Source organism: Chelmon rostratus, chromosome 8, assembly GCF_017976325.1.
Source record: "Chelmon rostratus isolate fCheRos1 chromosome 8, fCheRos1.pri, whole genome shotgun sequence".
Classification (NCBI taxonomy): domain Eukaryota; kingdom Metazoa; phylum Chordata; class Actinopteri; order Chaetodontiformes; family Chaetodontidae; genus Chelmon; species Chelmon rostratus.
Window position 1 is genome coordinate 20,795,802 of NC_055665.1, and position 21,407 is coordinate 20,817,208.

The 21,407-nt window shown below is 42.2% G+C and overlaps 2 protein-coding genes and 1 non-coding gene across 3 annotated transcripts in view; 1 reads left to right on the forward strand and 2 right to left on the reverse strand.

Annotated features, from left to right (window-relative positions):
- Positions 1–454: 454 nt before the first annotated feature.
- Positions 455–9,598, reverse strand: ice1 (KIAA0947-like (H. sapiens)). The gene is made up of 20 exons (XM_041942722.1): positions 9,460–9,598; positions 9,230–9,288; positions 8,959–9,070; positions 8,743–8,819; positions 8,594–8,631; positions 8,412–8,494; positions 8,177–8,253; positions 7,988–8,025; positions 7,796–7,878; positions 7,662–7,698; positions 7,376–7,432; positions 7,166–7,249; positions 6,722–7,071; positions 3,757–6,225; positions 3,018–3,180; positions 2,532–2,692; positions 2,067–2,257; positions 1,808–1,908; positions 1,598–1,696; positions 455–1,235 (listed from the first exon to the last, which is right to left on the reverse strand). The coding sequence occupies exons 1-20, from the start codon at positions 9,547–9,549 to the stop codon at positions 1,054–1,056; spliced, it is 4,551 nt and encodes a 1,516-aa protein (XP_041798656.1). The 5' UTR covers positions 9,550–9,598; the 3' UTR covers positions 455–1,053.
- Positions 9,599–10,111: 513 nt separating this feature from the next.
- On the forward strand, positions 10,112–10,183 carry trnae-cuc. Its single transcript has one exon. It is a non-coding gene; the product is annotated as a tRNA-Glu (tRNA).
- Positions 10,184–14,287: 4,104 nt separating this feature from the next.
- Positions 14,288–21,407, reverse strand: part of LOC121610741 (A disintegrin and metalloproteinase with thrombospondin motifs 16) — a 50,690-nt gene continuing 43,570 nt past the window's right edge. The window contains exons 19-24 of the mRNA XM_041942994.1: positions 16,261–16,465; positions 15,246–15,440; positions 15,097–15,153; positions 14,790–15,005; positions 14,553–14,700; positions 14,288–14,415 (exon numbers count right to left, since the gene is read on the reverse strand). Coding sequence (XP_041798928.1) covers positions 14,300–14,415; positions 14,553–14,700; positions 14,790–15,005; positions 15,097–15,153; positions 15,246–15,440; positions 16,261–16,465 — 937 coding nt within the window. The 3' untranslated portion in view covers positions 14,288–14,299. The remainder of the gene's footprint in view (positions 14,416–14,552; positions 14,701–14,789; positions 15,006–15,096; positions 15,154–15,245; positions 15,441–16,260; positions 16,466–21,407) is intronic.

Genomic DNA, 21,407 nt, shown 5'->3' on the forward strand with positions numbered 1-21,407 from the left:
CTAATATTTATTTACTTTATTCATCATTTATTTATGATATGGGTTGATTAAAACAAAAGTGCAAATGAAGCTTGTATTTTGAAGTCCACTTCCGGAAGCTTTCCTGTGTCACACGTTTTCTCATTACTTTACATGGCTTAGGCCGGGCAGATCAAACGTGATAGTGGTAGTAATTTGGCCTGATCATTGGTCTCCGCCTTTGTCACCAGTTTTGTATGAGGCCGGTGATGTTGTAGTAAATGAAGGTGAGCCATAATGTACGAACAGCTGTTTATTGTTTGTGTTTGTTTTATGAAATTGAGCTTTTTAAATGACTCTTCTCACATAGCTAAAATACACATATTAGGTGAATATATGCAATTCTTCACCACAGAGGGCAATTTATAAGGTTGTAATATTTTGCATTGAGGTGGATGAGGAGAGAATACACCAAAACTGACACAATTTGGCTCAATATGTAGAAATTTTAATTTGAAAAATTAAATAATGTCTGAAACTTTAAACTGTACAAAGCAATTACTGTGGCATTCTCTATTTTCATTAATACCTCATATTTACATACACGTGAATAGAGAAACATTTGCAGCAGCGCCACAGTTAAAGCAGAACACACATGTACATGTTTTACAATATTTTAGAGCATTACCTGAGTACAGCAAAATGGCAAGGAGTGATGCCAGTTCATTTATTACAGGTGCAGACAGTTTAAAATTTTAGGGAAACCAAATTTTACATGTCTCTCACATAAGAAAAAGAATATTTCCTACAAAATCAGACATAGTTTCAAGGTAGAAGTGCACATTAAAAAAAGATGTGAAACTGTCTTTGACAATCCATTTCAGTTTAAGACTTACAATGAACCTCCAGACACCCTGTTTTAGGAGAACAAAACACATTTGTGACTTTTCATGTGCCTGAATGGTAGACAGTCAGCGCGTTAAAATGAACTGTGGGGTACATGGTGATATTTTCAGTCATGCTGTCTTTACAATAGGTACAGGCTGACATGCACACAGTATGCCCATGTTGATTTGTACTGCATGTGTGCGTCTCTCAGCTCTTGACCTGTCTGCAGACAGAGGCTAACTGGTTAATGCAGCTGGTAACAGCAGGAGGGACGCTCTGAGTCGTTTCTCCCCTCCACCCTGCAAGGGCTTCCATGGCTTGTTTGGGGTTGCAGGGAGACAGGTCGTAGATGCAGTAGACGGCTGCTAACTGGACCTCCCATGGCAAACCTAGGGAGAGAAGAAATAGTAAAATAAGAATTCTTAGTGCAAATACATCTGCTAGATGGCCTTTTCTCTTTCACATCAGAGCATTATGTTTATTTATGACAAATGAGTGCAAACATGCCAATATACTTGAACATGCCAGGGTGAGATGTAAATACTGGAATCTGCTTAAATACACATAGGTAAGTAATTGCGTTCACACACATGAAAAAGATAAACATCAGATTTGTGTTTCAATAATCATGATCAATGAAAGGCAGGTGTGGAGGAAATTGGCAGCACTCTCGGCACACAATAGAGGCTGTGTGTTAGTAACAGCCATGCTGAAGCATTCTGTATTCACCAAGGTTTCTAATATTTCATACCTTCAGTCTGTCCCTGCCTACCAAAGGTGTTGATGACGTTGGCGACAGTCACCACAGAGGAAACACACCTCTGTTTGATTCCCAGCTGACCGAGGCGTCCTATTTCGAGCGAAAACACAATGAAATTCTCAAATGTGCTCTAGTGATTATTGAATTACTCATCACGTCAGGTTACGGTTACAACCCAACAAAATGAACAAAACTACTGACCTATTAGTCGGAGTACGGTGGCAACAGTCACATCAGAGACGGGTGTTTGTTGATCTCTGGGCTGTGTGACCCAAGTGTTCATTAATGGCCACAGCTCCTTGCTGTCAAAGCAAAATGGACAGATTAGCGCAGGGTTACACTGGGTGCTTGCTCAAAAAAAAAAGCTATCTTCTTTAAAAAAAGTTTTATGTATTTATGTAGACAACTGTATAATTAAAATACATCATTGAACACCTTAGGTTCAGAAAAATCATCATACCCCAATACGTTTTCATAGGTCCACTTCCACGTTTTGTGCGTACAAAGGAGGTGCAGAGTGAAGACATGTTCCCAAGCCTCAGTCCCCAGGTCGTCCCCGTGCCGGCTGTGTTTAGTGAAAGGCAGGCTTGACCCTGACCGAACATCAGACAGTGTTCTGGAGATCAGCTTGTCAATGTCACAGGGAGGACTCTGCGGTGATACAGGGAGATTAGGTTTTAGAGGGCTCATTCTATTTCATTTGAGAGGATGCAGGATGGGGAAGCTGGTAAAGAAGAGATGCTGTGATAAAGACGATGAACTGACGCTCAACTAAGGTCACGGAGGTTAGAAACCAAACAGTGTCAGAAACAAAAATGCCATCAAAAGCATCTAAAATTGAATGGACAAAGTATGTCAGACAAGCTCGATTTCAGTAAAATGCAACACATTAATCACAGGAGAACCAAAGTTATAAATACTTCACCTTCTCCCAACCGAGGAATGCTGAAAGGCAGTTGAGGAGGTTTTCTTGTGCTTTCAGTTTGGTGACAGCATGTATTGCCTGGCACAGAGAACTGCTGTGTGAGAGGACACTGGGCCATGTTGTCACCATGAACAAAATCAGCTTAGCAGAGTCTGGGAAGTCTGCAGTAGGTAAGACACAATAAGAAAAGAACAGAGTAAAGCAAATTAGAGTTTATGTGGCGTCTAAGGTGGCACAGAGATGACAGCATTTAGAATGTTCACTGGCTTCTGGGAAGAATTACAAAAACAACTGAACTTGATTTGCAATGAAAGTACAAAGGCATAGAACATGTGAACAATGAATGTGTGTGTGCATGTAGGTGCAATAAAGACAGTTTTCACAGTTGAGAGAAAGGGCTTCATTTGCCACAATCTGTTAAAACTGTGTGGAGTATTGAGGGGGTGTGAGGGCTTTAAGACATACAGTATGACACAAATTGCTAACCTTCTGTAAGAATGCTGTAGGCCAGGATGTGAGCCTTCTCCCAGTCTCTCTTCTGTCTACAGAGCCCCGTGTAGACTCTGCAGAGGGCCTGCATGGAGTTCATACTGAGGTCTCCCTTCTCTGCTTTTAGTTTGTTCAGGATGGCAACAATCATATCATCTGCCTTAAGATCAAGAGAACAGTGGAAAAGTGAGAAGGCATGCACACAATTTCCTTTCACATGGACACACATATATGTACACTTTTGTCAGGAGGCCACACAAGAACCACTTGCTTTGCTTAATTTGAACCATTGTTGTTAGATTCACATATTTACTTCTTTCATATAAAGACTGTGCCTACTTATATAAAGTTTGACTTTTTAAAAACATTATCATAAGCAAGTTACCAAAGAAGGGGTGGCTATTCACTTATGCAACAACTAATAGAACTAATGGAAACAGCTAATTCTGTGAGAATGAGAATACACAGCTAAAACATGTGGTGGAAACTCACATGTATGGATCTGAACATGTGTTCACCCCTTCTGTTTTATTCATTTATGTAGAAAAGCCCGATGACACTTGAAATCAGATGAGGACCAAATAACCTCAACAGACATAACCTGAAAATGTTAGTTTCTTTCACAATGTTACACATGCTGGAAAAACAAAGTGACCAGTTGGTCAGAATTAAGTCAGCAGCCGAATGGCAGGATTAAAAAATTAAAGATACAAGCCCAATAAACCAGCATACTCACCAAGCTGCTCTGGCAAATCTCAGAGATAACCTCCTTCTCCTCGCTTCTCAAGACGGGCTTTTTAGGCAGGTTGCCAACATACAGGTGGCTCTGGATCACAGGCAACAGGTCAAAACACTGGTTTTCAATTTTTTTTAAAGCATTAACTATGAGATTTTGCTCTGCAGGTTCTCCAACTTCCATGTACGGAGAGGCGGGCTCATTGGTGAGCTGTTTGAGGCTCAGAGTCTGGGGTGGAGTGGTCTCCTCTCCACTGTTTGAGGAGGAGGAAGGCACCTGCTTACGACTGACAGTAGGAGAGCAGCTATCTAGCCTGAGACACTTGCTGCTTTTAGGCTCAGGCAAACTAATGGACTGTCTTTTTTCTCCTCTCATCTGAGTCTTGGTGAAGGCCGTTGAGGTGGAGTTAATAGTTTTAAAGCCAGACACCTGGCTGACGGCCGTTGTCGGTAATGTTCCGCTCTCTGATGAACAAATGCTGAGGCTGACGTTCCCTCTGAGGATGCTCAGAGTGCGGGCGTGGGCAGAGAGCTCTGGGTACATGGTGTCAAGAATCCTCATGGAGTTTTCCTGAGATGGACTGGAGGAAGACGACGGCGAGGAATTCGTTGCAGTCAAGGGCAGGCGACCCGGGACCGGCACTGCGTGCTTTGGAGTGGCGGAGCCGAACTGAAGTGGTGAGGAGGGGACTCCGTTTGGAAGGAGTGGACTGCTCAGAGATGAGGAACTCAGCTGCTGACCGTTGGGTGTCATGTGGGTCTGGACGGGGGTGGTAGGCGACGCCAGTCTATCCATGGGTGAGGGAAATGAGAGTTTCCCAATAGCCTGCCTTGGATTGATGGATTTGCCCACCTTCGGAGGTGTGCTCAGTGGGGTTAGGAGACGAGGAAGTGGAGGGCCCATTTCAGAGAGAACTTGGCCGATGCATTCTGGTGGTTGAGCTGTAGTTGAACCTCCTCCTGGGCTATTTTCTTCCTCTCTGATCGTATGTCTGCTTTGTTTTTCAAGCACATTTGTACACGATTCCGCACATTTATTCTGTCCGTTTGTGGCAGCAGCGCTCTGCTTTAATGAGGTAGTAGGACAAACAGTGTCCAATTTACATTCGTTCATTTTATGGTTACTTGCATCTATGCTGTCCTGGGGCAAGTCTTTGACTAAAGCCCTTCTTTCTTCCTTTAAATTTGGCACAGGCTGTAGAGGTTTGTTGTTTGTTGAAATGAGCTCAACCTTAAAACCGACATTAAGTTTTTCTGGGGCTGGGTGACTTTCTAAAGCCAGCAATTTCACAGTGGGAAACAGACACGAAGGACTCAAACTCCTGCAGAGAGAATGTCTACTTTCTTTCACAGATTCACAGTCAACGCTTGTTGTCTCTTGGGAGCCAGAAGGTGAAGGACCATGGTCTGATAGAATTTCACTGTTCAGTGTCTCCATATCAACATGCTTTTTTGAAGGAGTTTCAACATTTGCTTCACCAGAGTCCAGGTCGGCATGAGACTCCCCATCTTCCACCTTCAACACTGTGGACTTAAGTGGAGGCGGAGGTCTGTTATCACCATTTGACTCTGGGGGAGAAGCAACTCCTCCAGTTTCTTGCTCTTTGTTAGCATCTCCCTCCACAAGAAGTTTTATGGATGCATCATGTTCAAGCCTCTTTTCAACATTCTCATTTGAGACACTACTGATGCTGTCACTGCTGCTTAACAAACAGGGGTTATCTCCTATGTCCTCGCCGAGACACCCTTTATTTTCCTGGGGCTTAAAGGCTGTGACATCTTGACTGCCCTGTCCTAAACCACAAGAGTCCTGATGACTTTTTCCCACTTCAGAACAGTTCTCTGTATTTGTAATCTCAGCGTCTCTCACAGCATCAACAAATGTTGAGGAATCAACAGAGGAAGTAACTGGCTGTGCATCTCCTGCTTCGTCAGAGATTACGGTGGTATCATTTCTTCCAGGTGACTCCCCCATCGTCAGGAGCTTCACCTTTCCTAAAGCATTTTCAGCTTCACAGATGCCACTGGGATTTGCACTACCGGATGGCTCTGGACTTTCAGCAGTTAATGACATATCCTCAACCAAAACTGTCGTGGAAGAAGAAGATGATGCTGCTGCTGATGCTACGTGCACAGTTGCTGGCTCCTGCTCAGTCTGCATGTCTTTTTCATGATGCACTTCTTTGCCATCAATACTGCTTTTGTCCATTTCAGGAACGCCATTCAACTCATTTTGTCCCAAGTCTTTGGAGCAATTTTCAATGGAAATGTGCTTCACTTCCTGTGTTGTGACCACTGGTAAGTCCACATTCTCCTTTGTTGGTAGTGCAGAAGATATGGGACAGTGGTTTGACACTGATGTTGTGACAAGTAAAGATTCTTCTTGCTGAGGAGGAACAAAATCAGCAGAGGGTTTGGGATGGTCTTCCTTTTCTCCATCATCTGTCTCCATAGATTCCATCTCTGTTTCCTGAGAAACAAAAAGAAGGGAACAAGGATGTGATTTACAATAAAATAGCTTTGGTGTGACAAACGTTTCACACCAATCAAATGTTTACTCACAAATATAATTAAAATTAGTGAGTGAGTTACACAAGGAAAATCAGTGTTTTGTTTGTCTCGATTGACAATAATTCATCGACATACGATCCAGACAGTATTTTGTTTGCTTTTGAATTAAAACATATCAAATATTTTAGTGTAATCTAACCAACAGTGTCTTGAACTGGAAGGTCACACAAACATACATTTTTGAAAGTGATTTTACATTCTATCATCTGTGATTTCATTTCAAAATTTGTGTTGTTAATTCACTGCAATTACATAAGGAAATTGTGCATTGTACATGTACAGTGCTGTATGAAGAGACTGCAGCAGAACATCTTATTATAAATGAAAACAGGGGAAGCTGTGTATTCTTCAGAAATTAAACAAAACATTTGTACGAAACATAGTTGAATTCTTACCAAATCTGGTAGCGGCGATATACAGGAAAGCATTGGTTTGAACAATGCCATTATCTGCTCAACAGATACTTCGGAACTGCCCAAGACAGGAGATGACTCCCCAGTTTTGATTTCCTTTGACAATCGCAGGCTCTTTTTGGTACTTGCTGACTGCAAACATGCTTGATGCTTGATGGCTTTACGCCCATGAGGGGAGAGTTTTAACTGTGTATCAGCGGCTTTTGTTTGCATGGGGCAACTGTGGGACTCGCTGGTCTTGTGAGAAGCAGACCTGGATGTGTTACTCAGATGAGGGTGCAGTCTATTTTGTGGAGAGGAGGGTAGACCTTGCTTGGAACTGGACTCTGAAACTACAAGGATAAAAGAGAGGATTGCACGCATGTAGAAGGGTAATAATAATCAATGTCAGTAATAATATACAGATATATTATGATGATGCCTCACCATGTAAGTGCAACAGGTTTGCAGACTGCTGCTGCTGAGGTTCAACACACGCCCACAAATTCTCCAGCAACATCCGGATCTTTTCTGAAAAACAGACACAAACAATCACCTGCTGCAAAACTAAAAAATTACAACAATCTTTTAAGGTTAAAGCACATGATTACATTGTCTAAATACTGTAATAAATAAAAAGTAAAGCCAGCTGCATACCTTTGTCAACTTTAGGCTCCTCAGGGGCACTTGCTTGAGATGATGTGCTCCTATATTCTGTCAAGAAATAATTCAGATATTGCTTAAATTTGAACTGTAATTCTAAATCATAATAAATCTGAAAAACAAACAAAAACAAGCATGTACAGTTTGTCATTTGGCAGAATTTTAGCCATTTTTCGTGTTTACTGTAAAAGCAAACTTCTAGAAGAGACAAGCTCTGACCACAGCAAAATATGCATTAATTTAAACACTGTATTTGTAAATGAAGCTGTTGCTTGTTTACCTTTACACCTTTCTCTTTCCAGCTTCATCAGTCTCACCTGCAAATGAATTGAAATTATACACAAACAAGGGTCAATTCAATAGTATAAAAATACATGTCCACCAATTTGCCATTTATAAGGGTCATCACTATACCTGGAGGTCATCAATATTTCTCTCTAGCAGGGTCTTATCCTTGGTCAGTTGGGATGTTTGATGATCCTGTTTGCAGACTGACTCTGAAATAAACCGCCAAACAAGCGTTGTCATATAAACACAGATTCAAGACATCATTATGAACCTTCAATCATTTTTTCATATTGTGTGAAATCCAATTTTCAAACCAACCTTCAAGCAGTTTAACTTTCTTTTCAAGGTTGTCCTTTCTGTTGATGAGAAAGAAGACAGCAAACCATGAATAATGACAGTGTAGCACAGAGTCTCATACCAAATGACACAAAAACTAGAGCAAGAGAGAGAGAGAAAGACACTTGATGTCCGATTTACCACACCTCTAAAGCAAGACTCAGTTCTTACATGCTTGTTGTCTTGGCATTCTCCTCTATCAATTTTTCAACTTGATCTGCTTGTGCCTGAGATGTCTTCAAAGATGTCTGAAAAGGTGACAATGAACAAATATTAGGAAGTTTACCTACATTTGATCAGACATGTATAGATCTCCTGAAAACAATGGCCCATTCATTGTCAGTTATGAGATTACAGTAAATTCAAATGACTCAAGTGGATTTGAAGAACACCTTTTTTTGCTTACCTGTGTTTTCAGCAAATCATTTTCTACCACGGCCTTCTCCCTCTTCAGCTGTGCATTTTCAAGTGACTGTGTTTCTGTACGTTCTAAGAGCATGAAAGACAATTTAACATAAAGCCAGGGATACGTTTAACAAATTGTGCAACTCTTCACTGGTAAAGTTACAGCATGAGAATGCAAAGTACCTTTCACATCCTTCAGCTCAGCTTCAAGCTTATTTTTCCTGAAGGACATGAAAAATACAAGTTAACATTTTACCACAAACATACTACCATTGTACTATAATTATCTGCACTGTCATAACATATCACAAAGTGAAATAATTATCTCTTACTCTGCCATTGTCTGTCTGTTTTCCTGCTTCAGTTTTACCATCTCTTCAGACATCTGTTCATATGCCTTAAGAGCACCCTATGAAATGTAAAGAAGTTGGCAAACTTATTCAGAGGTGGTCAGACTTCGTGTTAAGGCACTCACATTAAGAGACATACACATTACTAACATCAGAAGAAATATCCTTCAAGTGGGACTCTAGAGGGAAAGAACATACCTTCGTTTCTTCAAGTTCTGCTTGCACAGATTCATAATCTGCTGTCTTTTTCTCGAGAGCAATCAATCTGATCTGCAGCTCTTCCAGCTGTTGTTGAAGCATTATTGAGTCACTGCATAAAACAAGTTAAGACCAAGAATGTGTCAAAACAATTACAAACAAAAAACCTCGTCTGTGAGCATTTCTGACAGGTGTGTCACGGCTAGCTAACTGTACTTTCTTTCTGAGAGACGCGCCACCATGGCAACAAACAGCATTCCTCAACACTCACTCTGAAAGCGGTATCTTCTGCTTCAGCGCCAGAAATGACGACACATATTCGTTCAGGCTCTGTAATGAGAGACGGAAAGAAACAAAACAAAAAGGAACAGGGAATTCACAATTACCAACCGTGGATGAAATATCAAACACATGAATTGTAACACCGCTGCTTAGGCTGAGTCTCCAAAGACGAAACACAACTTTTCCATCGACTTTTCTGTCATAGAAAGGTGATCTGACCTGGTGCAAAACAGAGCAGTTTTGACAGTTTCCAACCGTCGCGTCCGCGGCGATTGCTACCGTTTTGGACTGACTGTCCCCTGGCATCATGGTAAGATATATTCCGAAACCCGACAGCCTTTATTTTATATAAGTTAAACTGACGACCATGTCCCGGTAACAAAAATTCCAGACAGGTTCAAAACAACTTCACATTTTCGCGTCTTCCACGTTGACCGAGGACCCAAGCCAGGACCCCACAGGGGTAGCTTCGTGACATGCCGGCAATTTTAGAGCTAATATTTCTCGTTACGCTATGAGCAAACTGAATATCTAGCGTGTATTCAATTCAGTACGAGTAAGTCAGATGTGCAATTGTATATTTAATTTTCTCTGTCGGTTCAAATGTGAAATTCTGAGTCATTCGAATTTTCCTTCAGGCAGTTCATTATGGCATTTGGGGGCGTTACTGATACAAAAGTGCGACAGCGTGCACAGGCCAGTAGGGGTAGGTTAACTACACAATTTAGAATTCATGGTCACTGTGAAGTTCACACATTGATAGTCTAGTTTGTCTTTTCAAAATCTTACGCACCGGACAACACCGTAAATTGGTAGCATACATAGTTAATTAGTAAATTAAAATTAGATCGCTTTTTTGATTTAAGAAGAGTCCCTGGTGGTCTAGTGGTTAGGATTCGGCGCTCTCACCGCCGCGGCCCGGGTTCGATTCCCGGTCAGGGAACTTGTCTTTTTGATATGAACGGTACTCTGTATGTATTCTTGGTGACTCCGTGCTCCTGCACACGTGTGCAATAGGAGGGCGTCGAGTATTCCTTAGTGTACGTCTACGTGAACGTGGAGCTTTACAGCGGATACAACGCCAGTGTCTATTTATGGCAAGGAAATGAAGTATCTTTTGTCAAACACCGTACTGTCTCTCTATGTGATTACCTTTAAAATGCAATAAGAAATGGAAAATAAAATTAAAGTTGAGTGAGTGTGACTTTATCACTGGTCATTGTGAGTGAGTTTTTGTGAAGTGTTCTGAAAATGATAATCCGATGAATGGTAACCATCTGGCATCTGTCATGCTAAATTCCTGTCAGATCATTAGCATACATACCATGCATTAGCAAATCCACTCATTCTGAGCCCATTTTGTCAGTCCCTAATCTCTGCCATTTCATACAACGAAAGGAGAAAAGGCAACAAAAAACAAAGCGGTGGAATACAATACACTATTAGACAGTATTGTCTAATAGGTAGATCCTCTGGCAGGTTTGGCGCCCATGTTGATTGTTTTATGGGAGGGAAAAGGAGATAAAAAGCTACCTTATCGGCTTCAATGGATTTGTAGCAAGTGGTTCATTTGTTTGCTTCAATGTGTGCATTGTATGTTCCTTCTATAGCTAATATATATATAGTCAGCAGAGGGTGCTGTTGTACAGATAACAGTGTTTCTAATCTATGAATTGCCCCCCCCCCCCCAAAAAAAAAAAAAATAAAAAATAAAAAAATGAAACCGGTTCTACAAAATTATGGAAAAAATTATATCCCTGGTTGTGAGAAGCTTTTAAAATAAATAAATTCATGGGGTCTTCTTTTGAGATTAGTTTGTTTTACTCCAAGATGTTCCTTATTACTGTGGCAGCAGGACATCTCCAGCCTGGTGACTCCAATAGCTGAGAGGAAGTGACTGAAGGTGTTGGGAGACTGCTGTTTGTTGCGTCCTGATGGAAAGATAATAACCCTGTAACTTCAGATGAACCTTCTTAGTCTAGCCTCAAGGCTGGAGAGCCAACTCTCTCCAAACAGATGCAGTCAGAGATAGCATAGCTTCTTTAAAGTGGAAGGAGCATGTGTTCTCTCCTCCTGTCTCTCTCTGACAAAATCTCCTCTGTTATCTGACATGAGTTAGGTAACACTTTGGAAGTTGCCAGATTTATCTCGATCACCTTTGTCATCTATAGGAAGCCTTTGTCTGATCACTATCTTTGTATGAAAAAAAGTGCTCCATCCTCTGAATCCCTCTCTTCTTGTGTGGTTGGATTTCCTCCTCTCCTTTTTTTCTTTGGTAAACTGCTGTAGCAAATTATACGGAGTGAGGTGAAAATACATTTGCTGTCAAATTAAAGTCAAAGTCGGAGTCACCTAAGTAGTTAATTATTGTTTTTGACTCATAGAAAAATGCATGCACATTTGCATTCACATCGACAGCAGTTTAGACTACTGAAGGCACCTGAACTGATCTTTGAACAGTGGGCAGAAACCGAACTCCAGACATACTCTATAACACATGGTATTCAAAAACAGATTTACACAGCTTTAATGTTATACTTATGACAATGAAAAAATACAGTTTGACCCACTAATATTGAATGTTGACACAGTGGTGAACCCACTGAGCATCATCCTTTTGAACACAAATCAGAATATTTACATCTCCTCTAAATAAGACGGAGTTTTGACATTACACGTGTGCAAAGTGGCTGATGACAGACATTCCACAAGCCTGTGGGTGGTTGGAGTATTCTGACTGTGTGTGTATGTGTGTGTGTGTGGAGTTGCTTTTGTCAGCAAACTGGCACTAATTGATAAAACAGTTTTGCATCTCTGAATGTCTTGCAGACAGTTGTTTTTGGATTAAAAAAAAAACAAAACACTGCTACCCTGGCCTACATTTATTCAGCATTACAGTTTCTACACTGACACACACACACACACACACACACACATATACACACACACAGGCATGAGTAGCACTGTGCCCACAGCTGACCAACTATAAATCAACATCAGAGAGGTGGTTGACACGGAGGAAAACCCCCTTTCTCTCTCTTTAACCCACCTCTCCCTCTGGCTCACCCCCTCTATTTCTCACAGCATTTTTCTATGACAGCACCAAATACAGAGATGGCCTCGCTCCTCCCTTTTTTTTTCTTTCGACTCAATTTCTCTCTGTCTTCTCACACTCTTCTTCTCTCCTCCCTTACTCTCACTCTGAAGGCCTTAGGGCTCTGCTCCGGGGATTATGACAATGGGGATTTTGTTTTGGGCATCTGTGTCTCCTTGACTTGTTGAGAAATGACGAAAGAGCAAAGCCCAGACACAATATGTCATAGGTGTTGAAATGGATAATACCACATTGGCATTGCTGTTAGCCAGGGTGCTGGCTTGTGTGCTGCGCTCCTTTGCAGACTGAGGACAAGAGCTTAGATTTAAGCTGCAGGGTCATTTCTTTTTGTTTCATCATGTTTCAATATGACATATAATGCTAATCTGTGATGTGGTTAAACGGTCTCAAAAGAATTGTTAAAGATGATTCGGTCCAGGGAACTAAACGAAAAAGAAAATATAAAAGAAAGTGTTTGTCATTGCCTAGCCAACAGGTCATGTTTAACTTGTACCGTACACCTCAACATCACATTGGCCTGTCATTGCTTGGTGCTTAACTTTAGTTTTGAGGTTGGTATGATCAAATTCACTCAACCTGACAGATGAAAAGAATAAAATAAGGACTCATGCCACAGCTGAGATGCTGACATGACACACATTTGTTTATTGTTATTTCATTTACACTGTAAATATCACAGTGAAACAGCATCAGCTGTAGTTGCTTGTAAACCATAACCAATATGTAATGCATTATTTTTGTGCCATATCAATGCATGCAATAAACGACTTGTGTAATGATGCTGGACAATGTAATGGAAAAACGGAGCAGTGACTCTTCAAATGGCATGCTCATACCCTATTGTTTCCACTCGACGCCTGTTGTAAATGATCATCTATCATTGTTGCTGAGTTGGGCTTTTGACATCACTGATTTTTTTTTTCTTCAAAAATAAAATAACTGTTTTGAATAAAAAAAGGTGCATTTTGTCAGCATGAAATCGTATGAAACATAATACAAAATATAAAGGTAATGGGCTAAGGGTGGAGTAATAAAAGGACACATTTATACTGCTTAGCAATACAGTCTTCCAGCAACGCTGTATCGTAAAGCCAATAAATAAAACAAACAATACTGTACATGGGTCACACAATTCACTTGTTCTTTCCTGAAACTTGAGGATTTCACATTGATTTGGTGACAGAAGACAACGTTGTTGCACCACAGAGCATCAAAGTCAGTTCACACAGCCTTGACCCATCAGAATGGTTCTCTCATGTGTGATGCATTTCAGGCTTTTTTTTTCCTTTTTTCTTTTACATGACAGCACAAAGCTTCCTGATATTGTCCAGCTATCGAGGAAGCCCTATTTGATTATTCCCAGCCTGTTTTTTATCAAGCTTTAGAGTAACAGTATGTTTTCTTGTTTCTTTGAAACATCCCTTTTCATGATCAGACCCCAGACCCCAGATTTCCAATTGATCAAGAACTGTAGCGCAGCCACCCATTTTTTCTCTGTTGGCTCGCCATCAATGGCCTCTGGTTGACTGGGGGGATGTTGGGTGTCCTGGGTACAGATCTGTTCAGTCACATATAGAATATAAACAAAGCTGGGAGTTTTCAGGTTTTCAGTTTCTTTTGGACATGTCAGTCCTATTCGCTTTAATCAAGATTCCCATCTTGCTAGTTCCTCCTCATAATTTTCTCCTTTATTTGTACTGTCCTGATCACATTCCTGTGTAGTGCTGTCAGCATCAAGTTCTTGTATCCAGATGTCCGGCATCGCGGGGAGAAGGAAGGGCACTGCAGCTCTCTCGCACTTCCACTGAAATGTCATTAGTTTTTCAGCACTCGCCACACGCTTAAAGCAAAAACACTGTCATTTCAAGCATGGACGTCAAATATAGTCTGTTTTCTATCTAACTACGTATCTGCCTTTGTCACAGACAGAGTCGCTCCGTGTGATTATAGGTTGGAGTTTGAACAGGACTGGCAGCACTGCTTGCCATAGAACTTGTGGTTGCAGACTCCATGCTGGGGCACCAGGTAGCACCAGCTGAAGTAATCCCGACATGCAAGGTCTGTGGAAAAAAACACATTTATGAGCTTGTTTATAATCTGGCAGCATATTTTAAAACAACGCTATTCAGACCCCAGATTAAAAGTTTTAGCATCAAAAGCATCAAAGTAATACTAAATCATGTTAGCGCGTCAGCACCTTTCTTCTCAGGTTGTGGGCAGAAGTTGGTGTTGCAGGCCTGGGACATGGAGGGTTTAAGATGGAGGGCACAGCCAGGAGAGGGCTTCCCTTGGACCAGGCATTGGACCGTCCTGGCCTGCACCCCTCCTCCACATGTCACTGTGCACTGTAGAGCACAAAGAAACAAAGCCTTGATGATGGATGCTATGAATGTCATGACGCACGCGCAACACGTGCAATGCAAAGTCAACGTACCTGAGACCAAGGAGATGAGTGCCATTCTGCTCGAGGCGGGGGTTGAGGGAGGGGCTGAGGCGGATAGGTGCGATGATACGTGCTCCAGCGGTGGACTGGTGGGGTAGTGCGGACGGGGCACTCGGCCAGGATGCAGGGCCTCTGGAGCTCTACAGCGGGCTTGGGGACATGGTGACACTTCTTGGCAGCAAGCTCTCTGTATTTCCCTGCCGTGTCCTGGGTAACAGAAGAAATCATGTATCATGCATCTAATAATTAGGAATCAACACGTGGCAGTATTTGAGGAAACAGCACATGTAACACACACCTTCTCTGCACACTTGATGAAGCGCGCCTGATGGCCACGACCACATGTTACCGAGCACTGGATGATGGAAGAAGGAAAGACACAGAGTTAATGGCGAGAGAAACTTATTTACATGAGCTGAAATGACTTCAGAAGTGCTCTTGAATCACCTCTTGCCACGTGGAGACAAACCACTGGACTTTGCGCTGTTTCTGGCAGCGTTTGATGAAGCAGGATTCTTGACTGGCGGGTTTCGGCAGACCCGCACACAAGCTGTCTGGCAGCGTGTGCGCGTGGGCGCCCGGGCTGGCGCTCGTACACAGAACCGTCCTCTTCCTCAGGCCGTTGCCACACTTGCGAGAACACTGCCAAATAAACAGAAACACAATAATGATGATACTTTCTGTCATTTAATGCTTCAAGCATCCGCTGTCTTTATGACTGGCAAATCATCTGATTATGATGCAGTGTTGTTCATGAATATTGGCTAAATTAGGTCATTTTGTCTCATACATTTGGAATGCAGCCATCTTTTTAGAAGCAGTCAACCCATATTTCTACAGGATTTGTTAAACTTAATTGGCATGATGACTTTAGCGTGGCAAAAAAATGTCACAGGCTAAAGATCTTAACAAGCCAACTAAGCACAGACAGCACTTCAGCACGGCTACCATATATTCACTGCACACAGTGACTTATTGTGCTTTACTTCCTTAATAATTCCTTTGAGATAGTCCAAAAATTCCCCCAATATTCATTTATTCCAATGCACACATCTTATGGCACAGCCCAAATCAAAATGTTCCGCATCATTCAAGAGAACAGGGGGCTGTGACGCACTACACCGTGCCACAGGAAGAAAACCTGACACCGTTTGTGGCAGGTAGTTCAGGATATTTGGGTTAAAATGGCAGTTAAAAAGGTCCAATGTATAGGAATTGGACAGAGAACAAAAGGTGCGCTCTCAGTGGTTGCGTTCATAGTTTAAAGCCACTGAGATCAGCGTTATGAAATGTGGTGAAGCCATCAATGCTCGGGTTCCCTTCACAACACAGCGTGTAAAGCTCTTCAGGCGAGTGTGCAACTTTTAAGTGTTTTTCCCTGCTTGCAGCGTGCATATACTGACTTCCATCTGTGTGTAAACTCCCATTCTTACAGCGGCAGATCACTTTCACACCTGCTCACCTGTGACCACGGCCCGGCGGTCCACACCGGTGGGCAGCTGTGTGTGCTGCAGGCTTGCCTCCTGGCCGGGGTGGGCTGGGTGCAGCGAGAGTCGGCCAGGGCGTCTACGTTGGTCTGGCTGGTTCTCTGGTCACACTGGACCTGCCGCGTCTGCTCCCCTCCTCCGCAGCTCCGGCTGCACACCCCCCACTCTCCTACAGACCAGCTGGGACAACACAACACAAGCCCGCTGAGTCAACACGCACAGCTCCTCAATCACTTATTCAGACAGGCCTGCGGGAATTCACCAATGACACAATAACTGTACAATGATAGCAATTGCAGAAGACCCCCCCCCGACACACACTTCTCTTCTCCAGTGGCCTCTGCAGCTTAGATGCTTCAAAAGGCTGTAAAACTGAGAACTTACTGTGTACATAACAAAAGTTTAAATGTCTCTTAACTCATTTCAAACGTGTATCTGTCTCCATTCTCAGTAGCGAAACACATTTTCCCTCAGAACTCCTCGGCAGACGATACCAATACTGTGAGTAATAAATACATAGATGAGTTTCCGTCTTAACCCCAGTCTTCATGTATCACTGACCTCAGACATGCGAAAGTGCTGCAGGCCTAACTCCATAGGGTGTTAAGACATTTGTTCATGGCTGACTGGTTTCAGAGCAAGTCAGAACAGCCGAAATACCAGGCTTTTAAACTGTAACTTAAACCTCACTGCAGAGGTTTAAGCCCCCTCCTTGCTAAAACTCAGGCCCTCATCACCACTAAAGCTAAACTTCATCACATATTTCTTTCATAATTGCCTCCATTTGTATCGCACATTGTTATATGTGTGTTGGCAATTCCAAAAGAACAGACTTTTTCAACATATATAAAAAGCATCCTTCGTATCAAAGCAGCTTGGACATCCTCTGGATCTGATGAGTGCTCTGTTTAGGACAGCACGGTTTATGTTAACACTGCACACCAGAGCACCACATGTCTGAGTCGCCTAATCCCGGAGCCTCCTCTTCCTTCGCCCTTCCTCCAAGCTACTTTGCATCTATCCCAAGTGACCCAAAACCTGAGGTGCAGTCAGCTCAATCCTTCATCACACACTCTGTCATCCTCTCCCTAACTTCACCCCAATGTACCCACCCGGCCTCCTAAGATCTACCCCAAACAACGCAGAACCATCTGCTGTCGGCACATGGGGTTGTATATATTAACAGTGTAAACTTTATTTGCAATAATTTGGTGCATCACATGTTTGGAATGCTGTATAAAGGAGGATTAGAAGAGTATAGCTTTAAAAGGCATTATACACGCACTAACGAATCTAAATAAATACAGATGGAGAAATTCCATCTGGTCTTATATATGTTATGGCTTGTCAGGGGGAAGATACACACAGCAGTATCATCAAAGGACGATTTGAGGGATGAAAATTTCTATTCAGCTGTTTACTTTAAACATTTAACCGAGTGATCAACACATACATGTAGCACATTTAACATGCTGACAGGATATTTATTGAGGCCTTGGCGCAGACATAGGAGCTAAATGCTCATGGTGTCATTTAATACACAAATAGATGCGAGCAGACGATCAACTAAAAGAATTTGTGGAGCTGATTTCGACACATGACGCTTGCAATGTTGGCGTTAAGAAGAGAGGACATTCGATACATCTCGTATTTCTTAATTTGTGTTTCTCCATAAATATTTCAATGCTTGAACCGTACGGGATTTTTACGACGTAACATGCAAGCTCGTAGTGGTCAACTGATCTTTTGGATTTATTATGTAAGAACATTTAGCAGCTTGCTCCAGGATGACATCATACTAGCTTATTCTGGCTCTCCTACATCACTTAGTCACATCTCGGATATGAGTTTCTACACAGGAAAGTAAAATATAGTCATCTGACCTACAGTGAGGGGAAAAAAAAAGTTTTAATGTGCTGGATGATGGAGGTGATATATCAGAGCTTTAATTAATAGTGAAGCCATGCATCCATCACCTCGCTGGCATGGCCATGGGCATAATATACTGATTAAAACCATATCAAGTTATAGACCAACGTCTGATCTTTGCCTTGGCTCTTATTTCTAAGTGTTACTGGACGATGAGTAAGCATCACACTCTCTGGACAGAAGCACAGGGGATCAGGTATCCTGCGGACAGAGTGTCAGATAGCCTCTGTGGTCAAAATGACGCGGTCTGGATGCCCACCAGGGGCATTAAATAACCTCTAACTAGTGTTTATGGCTGTGCCAAAGCACTGTGGCTGTATGAGTGTGAGAGTGTATGAGTGTGTGAGTTTGAGCTTTCATGTGTATATTTCAGCATGTGGGTGTTTCTCTGCTTATATCAGTGTATGTCCACACGGTGAGACGGGATGATATCATGCTCTAAATGTGAGCGGGCATCGGAGACCTCTTTCCATGATGTAAACGCTTGTCCGGTCCAACTCGCTGGGTGCAGACGCAGCAAAATGAAATAACGGCCGGGCCTCAGAATAGTACGACCTGCAGAGATGGACTGATGGCCGCAGCCAGGTTGTCTCGTCTAGTGTGCATGTTTTGGGCGGTCCGGCACATGTTTTGTCTCAGCTCACAGTTAATGCACGAGGAGGGCCCACAAACACTTTGAAACAGTTGTCCAGATGCTCAGTAAAAAAAAGAAACATATGCACATATGCGAGGACAAACGCCTCCGTTCAGCAAAAAATGTTCTATACTGTCCGATGCATCGGACAAAGGTACAAATGAAGGCAGTTCCTGTTGATTTATCCAGGAAATACAAATTAATGTGATCATCAGAGACTACAACAACATTGTAACTATATTATATGCATGTTCTGAACGTTAAATATGAAATGTGAGATCTGCACTGCAATAATGCAAATAGCTGTGTAAATGCATGCAAATACAGCCTGGAGGTTTAGACTGCAACCAATAGGAAACAGATAGATTACCTAATGTTATTACTGTGCAATTTTTATGCTGCTACATGAGAACTCTGTTGCTTTTAATGTCAATTTGCAGTCTGGCAATGTGCTTTTACAAAGCTTGATGGGTCTTGAATTTACCAAGTGATGACAACTGTCATTAAATGGTCCTCTACTTGAAAAATTATCTAGCAAATATCTGGATATTGACAATTATTAATGCATAAGAAATGTAAGTGATTTTTTAAATGATGCAATCATAACACTCACAATAAATTGAGGTATTATATATATATAAATAATCTTAAGGTTTGTCTCTAATAATCTCTAGTTTACATTGTGATGTGGTTTCATTACTTTACTTAAAAGTTACACACACACACACACACACACACACACACACACACACACACGCACACACACACACACAAACACATGTACACTTAAGCAGCCCAAGCTGTAGATAATGAAAGAGATAGACCCAAGAGATGAGGGTAAACAGTTCTGAGATTACTTTACTGCCACTATTATCACTGCTTCCTCGACTCAGCGTAAACACATAAATCCATTAGTGAGTACAGGCTGATAGGGGTGGTGTGTGTGTGACTTTGTAAGAGGTGGAATGTGTGAGAGAGAAAGTAAGGAAGAGAGAGAGAGAAGCAAAGACAAAGTGGAGACAAATATCAGAGCGGAGCATCAGCATCTAAGATAGCCACGAGGGAGCAGGGGAGTTGCTGTGTTGGTGAGTGAGAATGCAAAACTGAACATATTTAGAAAGGACTTTTAAAAGCTGCAGACAGTGAGACAGACAAACAAGCAGACAGAGAGTGCTTGTCCGAAAGCCACAGCCCCGCAAATCCCTGCTGAGAGATTGGAAGTGCTGCGACCTCAGCACAGCAAGTTTGAATGACAGCTATCCTTAGCTGGCTATCAGTGTGTGTGTGTGTGTGTGTGTGTGTGTGTGTGTGTGTGTGTGTGGTAGGACAGGGTTGGACAGGTCAGAGAGAGAAAATACATCTGAAGAAGAGCCTAAAACCACCCAGGTAATGGACACAGCAGTGGACGTCTTGCAGCCAAGCCTAAGCTTTTGCTCTGTGCAGACTGTGTCTGTGCGTGTGTGTGTGTGTGTCTGTGTGTGTGTGTGGACGGGTGACCTCAAAGGCCTCGCCTATGGCTCAGACTGTGAGAGAGATACAGAAGTAACAGAGGCAGACTGTGAGACAGACAGAGACAAAAATGGCTGTAACACCTGCAGACAGGAGCAGAGCGTCTGTGTGTGTGTTTATAGAGGTTGAGGGAAAAATGAAGCATCTGTTGTACCTACAGTATCCTGAGGGATGAGTAAGCAGTTAAGTACTGACTGAAAGCTGGAACTGAAACAGTCACCGTCTGTGGCGACTGATAATGTTAGTGTGATCACACGCGGTAAACGTGCAGATAAAGCTTGAATCGTCTGGCTTAAACCCACCAACACTGTGAGCAAGAGTTTCCTCATGTCCTCCTTGATGTATGCCCTTTACTCTCCTGAAAGGTTTACTTTCCTGACTGCACTACGATCCATGTACCACCAGGAACATAATCAAATTTTCCTCCTTAAGCGTGGCATAGAAACATAATACATGAATTTGGTTCTAGTACATACTATATGTATATATAGTAATATGTCCCTTTGTGTTATCTGATTTTCTCAAACATAGTGGAGACCATTCAGTGAGTCTTGTTTGAATATGCAAATTACATTTTTAGAGTCCATTAAATGTGTTATTGAAGCTCTAAATGACTCTTTTTTGGTGAAATATTAGCTTTTATGTTTTATTATTAATAATTATTCCTAAAGGATCTCAGAAAGACTTGTGGTATTCAACTGGCTCCCAGGCCTTTCCTGTCATGACCCCTCAGTAAGCCAAAAAAAAAAAAAAAAAGCCATGCTCCCCCTCGGCGAGTAAATTGATTGCATATTTGTCAAACCTGTAACAATACTGGGGAAACCAGCACCAAAGAGAGCCAAGCTACATTTGATTGAAATACCAATATCAGGAACATGCATGTTTCTTTTCACGCATGTTTCTCATTGGTTCCTGTTGAGTACAGTAAGTGAAAAATGCAAGTTGACCTCTGCTCAAACTGCCAGAGTTTTCACTCACTCAACAAAAGACCTCAGGCCATCCCGCTACACTGACAGTGAACTCCAGAGTGCAATAAGCCTCTTTATGTTT